General features: G+C 33.4%; 1 protein-coding gene across 1 annotated transcript; it reads right to left on the reverse strand.

Annotated features, from left to right (window-relative positions):
• Nucleotides 1–10: 10 nt before the first annotated feature.
• Nucleotides 11–3,147, reverse strand: LOC132130072 (ubiquitin-conjugating enzyme E2 G1-like). The gene is made up of 5 exons (XM_059541694.1): nucleotides 2,903–3,147; nucleotides 2,083–2,185; nucleotides 1,854–1,951; nucleotides 1,603–1,781; nucleotides 11–1,094 (listed from the first exon to the last, which is right to left on the reverse strand). The coding sequence occupies exons 1-5, from the start codon at nucleotides 2,943–2,945 to the stop codon at nucleotides 1,008–1,010; spliced, it is 510 nt and encodes a 169-aa protein (XP_059397677.1). The 5' UTR covers nucleotides 2,946–3,147; the 3' UTR covers nucleotides 11–1,007.
• Nucleotides 3,148–7,879: the final 4,732 nt, after the last annotated feature.

The following is a 7,879-nucleotide window of genomic DNA, read 5'->3' on the forward strand; positions in this document are numbered from 1 at the left end:
ACCCTAGATATGTAAGACAAATGCTACATTTTAATGAGCAATTAAATGATAGGACCTTCAGGGAACAGAAGAGTGAACAGGATACAGTCATAAATGAGGTTACAAAACTACATGTGGGGGGGGGGCATCACAAACAAATGACTGATGGAGCTATGGTACAGTACATCATATTTACATACACAAAAAATACAGCTTTTGAGCTTACCATTTATACAAAAAAATATTCTCTGTCTCTCATGCAAATATCTAACTTTTTGGTTTGTCCAAAAGAGGATTCCAGCTCAAAAACTGACTAGACATTGAGACGGACTTGACATCACTGAATACAATTTTCCTTTCCATTAGGAGAACAACTTAAGGCAGCAGAGAACGAGATGGCCCTTTGAAAGACATCTGCGGTATTGTTTTGTTGTTTTTTTAAGGGAATAGGGCTGTCAGTGAGAAGAGAAATCTGACCATCAGCCTCTACTAGTACCATAAACGCACAAAACACGCCGAAATTGCATAAAGACTGTTCAAAATTGATGGCTCAGTGGCAGATAAAAAAAGCGAATCAAAACACATGTCATGCAGTACATTTCATCCTAATTAAGATAATAAATAATTCAGACACACTAGAAGGTGGAGGGTAATTGACATTAACGAAACGTGCTAGAACTCACACATTCAGATAAAAAAAATATATATATTTCTATATAATATTTTATGGTGGCTTTTCTCTGATATCCCTAAATGGTGCAAACCCAAATAACTGGTGACTAAAATATACGTGATCGCCTATTAAGTTTGTAATTTATCCAGGGGGCTGGTTAGAATTCAGTTTACGCGATGAAGCTTTGCCACACATAAATGTAATTCAACACATGATTAAACCTAAATTGATATGAGCTCGTCATGGATTTTAAAATCAATGCCGAAATAAATCCTGAAATTGAAACTGTTTTTGACTTCAAGATATGGAGATGGGAACTGATATGTACTGAACAAATGTAACAGTGATGGAACATCTAGTCAAATGCCATTTCTTGGCTCTTCCTCACACAGCGGGCAACTTTCCTCTTGAACTCACCGTTGGGATCGTCTCGCCATTCTTTCTGCAAGACCAACACAAATGAGTTTCAGTCATTGCTTCAGAAGGACAAAAACATGAATTGGCATTTCATTTAAATAAACTGACATTTTGGAGTGGAATTAGAAAAAAAAATGCATGTTTGACTTGATTTTATAAATCTGGAATTGGATCTATGTTGGTCATAACTGTCACTTTTTGATTAGTTTTTCATCCAGGATGTGGATGATTAAATGGTAATGCTTCTATTTAAAATCATTCAATACTTGCATTAATGATGCAACCATGTTTACAATAATAATGTGTTACAGTAATGTATTTTTCTATGTGCAAACATTTTTTAAATGAATTTCCAATGTGTTTTTAAAATATATATATATATATATATATATATATATATATATATATATATATATATATATATATAATACACATTCTGATCATATCCCAAAAACATCATGTTCATTTAGATATCATGGTGACTTTTATTATAAAACGTGATTCAATATATCATCACAAATCAGTAAACTTACAGCTGCGTCCACATTGGCTGGCGAGTCACCATTGGGATCAGCTAACATGGAGATCACGCTAATCATGATGGTCTCTACAGTGTGGATGGGCAGCCAACGCTCCTCAGGTTTCTCATAGCCAAATTTGTCCTCTCCTGGCTCATGTAGGATGGAAATGCAAACATCTCCGTTCTTCGCAACTGGTTAGAGATGATGAATAATATCAGTGTCAGCCGCTATAGGGGACAATGATTTCACCGACATGCACTCACCATTAGGATGCCAAATCTCTGTAATAAACTTCATCTTGGGAGGCCGAAGTGGGTAATCATGAGGGAAAATGAGATGTGCCTTAAAAAATCCACCTTCGCTGTAAAACAAAAGTGGGTAAACGGTTTGGTTAGAAGTGATCTGAGCTTGCAGAAGACTAGATTAGTCAACCGGCCAATCTTATAGCTAAACCCAAACACCACATGGCTGGTAACAGGTTTGGTTACTTACAACAATGTGTCCTGAGGGCCGATCACGACAACCTCCCACTGATAGATATCATCATCATCAATCAGACCAGCAGAAAAACCTTCCACTGGGTTTTTGTTGAGCTCTGTAAGATGTAAAAAAGACACATTATTTCAATATATATTAAATTAATTACATTATATATAAGTTGGTGAGGTATATACATGCTGAGGACAAAAATATATAAGACACATATTTGTAATTTATAATTCGTATCTGGCAATATTGAATATTAGATTACATTTTCAGCTAATTGGAGCTTAAGTTACATTTTTAAGAACACTAATTAACTAATAAATTTTACCTTGCAAAATCTGTTTTCATAATATACATTAATAATACTGTGATCACTTGAAGAATTGAAAACTATAGAGGAATAAAGGTGTAAAGAGCAAAGCTCATTGTGTACTAATGCATGTAATTATATCAAATAAGGTAAAGAAAATTGAGTTTCTTTATTTTTCCTAATTTGTCTACTGCATACACGTGTCAACTGATACTATGACCAGAAAACTAAAAATAATCTTGAAAAAGTATGTTATTTTTATATATATGTATAAAAGGTTTAAGCTTTATGATCAACATGTTTACACCTCACCAACTTATTAGGCACTAGCATGCTAGCAAAGCCTTCTGACCTTTTTACTCTACAAGTGGAAATACGAAGCCCATAAGCTCTTACACAAACACTGACACACTGCTTTTCGTTACACACTATGTAATTTTGTTAGTACAGATGCTATAAATAAAATAATAACATAATGTCGCACTGCTCACGCTAACAGTTACGTTAGCCACCTACCTGCTAGCTGTTTTCGCAGAAGCAGGGCCGATTGCCCAGTCATTTTATTTCAACTAATGTTAACAAAATAAATAGTATCTTCAAACGAAAATGGGACTTGTCAGAGAAATCAATGTTGGCAATCAAAGTTGTTCGACACGCAGCACTTCGGCAGTGCGTATTTGATATCTGTTTCACATGCGCCGAGAAGCGATACATGTGATACTGGCACTGACCTCAGGGCTGTGTGTCACTAGCTAGCTGCCTACTACAGCAGTTTTGGGCGCGTTTCGACTTATGGATGGCCAAAAGTGCCGCACGCGCCCATGACGCTCAAATTTGCTGTCTATGTAGATGTCTCACTAGGTTTCGAAACACAGCCAAAGTAAACGCGACCAAACATCCGTGTTGATCAATCTGCTAAAGAATAAAGATGATATATAATTTCGCATGAACAGAAATAAACGTTAAATCGCAAATATCTTTTATTTTTAATATAATTTAAAAATGAGTTTTTCTAAATGGTGAATAGAAGACAATTACAAAAGTGTAGCGGTGTTTTTATTAACTAAAACTAAAACCTTTAAAAAATCGGTAATTTAAATAAAGCTTATGTATATAAGTATTAGATGAAAATGTAAAACTTTAAAACGTATTAGAATGATTAGAAATGTTGCCTTGGAAACAAGTCGAAGTAGGCTACTAAAAAAACTGAAATAATAGGACAGCTGAAGAAACGAAATATAAAACGACTAATAAAAAAGTAGCACAAAAATGTTCGTTTAATTATAAAAAAAGAAAGAAAAAAAGAAGAAGCTAATTAAGAACTGTGATATTATATTATACTATATAAATAATACTAAAAAAACACATGCGTATGCATTGTCTGTGCCTTTTCCATTTTGAAAAAGTGAATTTCAAAGTACATTTAAAGAGTAAAAACAAGTAATGTCTAAGTTTCTACGTTAATAAATGCATTGCACCACCTTAAATGAATTTTTAAAAGAGTTGTACAGAACAAATTCTTTTAAAAAGGCGAGAAGTTGTACTGCATATTACAGCATCTACCACATGACGTTAAGTTACGGACGTTTCCTTTAACCCATACGGCAGACACCTGTGAAAATTCAATACAGACAATTATTTCATATTAACACAGTACATTGAGCACTATTTTAGAGACTTTTATTAGAGTCTATAACTTAGGCTATATACAGTATGTTGACTATATATAATGTACATACTTTTAAACGATTAATGACAGTGACATGTTTCCTGCAATGACAAATACAATGCACAAGGGGGCAGTAACTGCTCACTTACATTTTCTCCCAAAACATCCCTAGGTAAAAGACACTTAGTAGTAGACATTTTGTGGTTTAGTTAAATTTTTAGTCACTAATAAAATATAAATAGTATAACATATGCTCTTTAATTTGATTACATATCTTAATATGTCAAAACTGAGTCTTCAGATCAGCCTGAATCAGTGAATCTGAGTCGATTCTCAAAGCCTGGCCCATCCAATATCTTGAGAGCTTTACAATCCTCCTGACATGCCAGAATCTTACATTTGCTTTTATACAGAACCATAAAAGGCAAACATTTGGCCCCCGGCCCAGAAACTGTTACCAAACATAGACTGAATATGGGAAAGAGATGTTAGCAACTACATTCCACATCCGTGAAACTCAAACAAGGGGATGGGCTTCTGAATAAACAGCCGTGCTCAGGTGACAATGGGAGGACTTTGTGTACTCTTCCTGGCATGTTTTCTCTGATGGCACACACGTTGAGGAACAGTTTACCTCTCAGATCTGACTGTCTCATGGTTACCAGAGATTTGTCTTGTGCCTTATCTTTTGTAGACATGTTTAGCATGCAACTGTCGACCCACTGTATTACACAGAGAAGCAATGGTACACTGAATGCAGTGCAATCTTATGGAAACATTCGACTCTTCTCATGAACTGTTGGATGCTTATTACTGATTCAACCAATCCATCTCATCTTTTGCATCCAACAGAAGAACACATCTGTTCAAACCACCATGACTTCTATACAAATCGAAAAATGCTAGTTATTGGTTAACAATTCTGAATTTTAGGACAATTAAACCTCATGTATTATTTTAAGAGACTTGTAACTAATTGGAAGCCATTACAGACATAAATCCATAAAATGCATTTTAATCTTGCAAACAGGATGGGCCATACAGCTTGACACTTCACTGAGATGCTGACCGAGTGTCTCTTTCTCTCTCAAGCCTGCTGCAATTAATATGTAAGCCATGAGGTGTGTAATAAATGTGCAATTACTAGCTCAGCTGACCTTTCAGCAAATGGAATTGCAATACAAAAGGTAACATGTTTTGCTTTAAGCTTACTGGAGATGTTATAGCAGTTTATGCCTAATGTATTTCATAGTTTGATATTCATACCTTCTTTTTAAAGCAATAGTTAAAAAAATCTAATTGACTGAAATCTGATATACTGAGTTTGTTTTTTTATCACTTGCTCGGAAAATGGAGTAAATGAGTGCTATCAGAATAAGTGTGTGTGGATTACTCATGGATTACTGTGAATGTTTTCATCAGCTGTGTGAAATCTCATTGTGATGGCACCCATTCACTGCAGAGGATCCATTGGTGAATAAGTTATGTAAAGCTAAATTTCTCTGAAACTGTTATGATGAAGAAGCAAACTCATCCACATCTTGGATGGCCTATGGGTCAGCAAATGCTCAGCAGATGTACATTTTTGGGTAAACTATTCTTTTAAGGTTTGCAGATATTTTAACTGTTTCTTATGTGAGCATCCAGGTTTCCATAACCTCTTGAAGTTCTTTGATTTTTCTGGTCATTTGTGTTTTCTGCATAAACAATTTTCAACCATTTCAGATTCAAAACATTCTATGCCTTAAAATTATGAGCATACAAAACCTTAGCAACTACATTCACTTTTATGGCATTTCAGTCCTGGAAATCACCATTTTAAAATGATCAGACATTTCCATAAATGAACTGACCATGGGAAGCAGATAATGTATTTGATATGTTATTTTATTTTACATGGTAAGACCTAATCTGAGAACATATCTGGACAGTCTCCTCAGCCCTCAGATATTTTCATCTAGAATAAACCAGTAGAGAACAGGCTAAATTGAGGTTAAAGTGTCATGATATGTAGTGTCAGTCAGGGAAAATCACCTTCTACAGCAACTGTCAGATATCTCAACAGATGGGCTGTGAATCTGCTGTAAGATTAGGCTGATTCCCCTTTTTGGTCCTTTCTGTTCCCATAAGCCAAATCAACTTTTATAAAACTATAGGGGCGTCGGTGTACAGTAATGTTTTGTGTGTGTGTGTGTGTGTGTGTGTGTGTGTGTGTGTGTGTGTGTGTGTGTGTTTTCATCCATGAGTGTTCTAAACAATTTTCAAAACCAGAATCAATATGTCAAATTTTATCTTCTCAAGTGGAAAGAATCACATCTGGCTATTAGATCAATTTATAAACTTATAAACAAGTGACATGGAAAGCACCATGTTATATCTCCATGACAACCCAGCTTTGGCAAAACTAATTTAGCTCTTTCATATCTTTTTATCTGAGCCTGTAGTGTTGCAAAATGACTGCAGACCCTGGGTCCAAGTTAATCTTATGATGTTGTTTCATTCTTTCTTTTCATCAGTGAGAACATGCAGTGAGTGGCCTTATCTTGTATGTCAAGTATAAGCTTTTTTCTTCCAGTGATGCCTGAGTAATAGTGAAAAACTGTGTGCAACTCAAAGCCCTGTGTGAAGAAAATGAAGCTTGCTTTCAATATGTTGCCATACACCTATTTAAGAAGAAATAAAGAAATATTTAAATGTTTGGCTGCATTATTATATGTCTAACCAGTCAGACGTATCTAAGATAAATTATTACTATTATTTTTAAATCAGTGGGTTTAACCAGCCTGAGGAAAAAAAGCTTGTCAGTTTTTTTAAATTTAAACACCGACATTTGAACCAAACACAAGACAAACCTGAATATGAGATATGTTGTAAACTGCATATATATATATATATATATATATATATACAGTACAGACCAAAAGTTTGGAAACATTACTATTTTTAATGTTTTTGAAAGAAGTTTCATCTGCTCATCAAGCCTGCATTTATTTGATCAAAAATACAGAAAAAACTGTAATATTGTGAAATATTATTACAACTTAAAATAATAGTTTTCTATTTGAATACACTTTAAAAAAATAATTTATTCCTGTGATGCAAAGCTGAATTTTCAGCATCATTACTCCAGCCTTCATTGTCACATGTAACATCCAGTCTATCACATGATCATTTAGAAATCATTCTAATATTCTGATTTATTATGAGTGCTGGAAACAGTTCTGCTGTCTAATATATTTGATGAATAAAAGGTTAAAAAGAACTGCATTTATTCAAAATAAAAATAAAAAATTCTAATAATATATATTCTAATAATATATTTTCTTTCCTATCACTTTTTATCAATTTAACACATCCTTGCTGAATAAAAGTATTGATTTTATTTAAAAAAAATAAAAAGAAAAAAATTACTGACCCCAAATTACTGACCAGTATATTGTTAAAAACATAGCTTTTTTTTTTTTTTACTTTTTATTCATCAAAGTATCCTAAAAAAGTATCACATGTTCTGAAAAAATATTAAGCAGCAGAACTGTTTCCAACTTTGATAATGAATCATCATATTAGAATGATTTCTAAAGGATCATGTGATAATGATCCTAAAAATTCAGCTTTGCATCACAGAAATAAATGATAATTTAAAGTATAATACATTTAAAAACAATTATTTTAAATTGTAATAATATATCACAATATTACATTTTTTCTGTATTTTTGATCAAATAAATGCAGGCTTGATGAGCAGAAGAAACTTCTTTCAAAAACATTAAAAATAGTAATGTTTTTAATAAAAACATTAGAAGTAAAGTATTTACATTAGTAGT

Source organism: Carassius carassius, chromosome 47 (genome assembly GCF_963082965.1).
Source record: "Carassius carassius chromosome 47, fCarCar2.1, whole genome shotgun sequence".
NCBI lineage: Eukaryota > Metazoa > Chordata > Actinopteri > Cypriniformes > Cyprinidae > Carassius > Carassius carassius.

Coding starts and splice junctions, on each gene's coding strand:
- LOC132130072 (XM_059541694.1), bottom strand. CDS start 2,945: ATGACTGGGCAATCGGCCCTGCTTCTGCGAAAACAGCTAGCAG. Junction 2,186..2,902: donor TCTGCGAAAACAGCTAGCAG/GTAGGTGGCTAA, acceptor TACATCTTACAG/AGCTCAACAAAAACCCAGTG. Junction 1,952..2,082: donor GGCCCTCAGGACACATTGTT/GTAAGTAACCAA, acceptor TTTGTTTTACAG/CGAAGGTGGATTTTTTAAGG.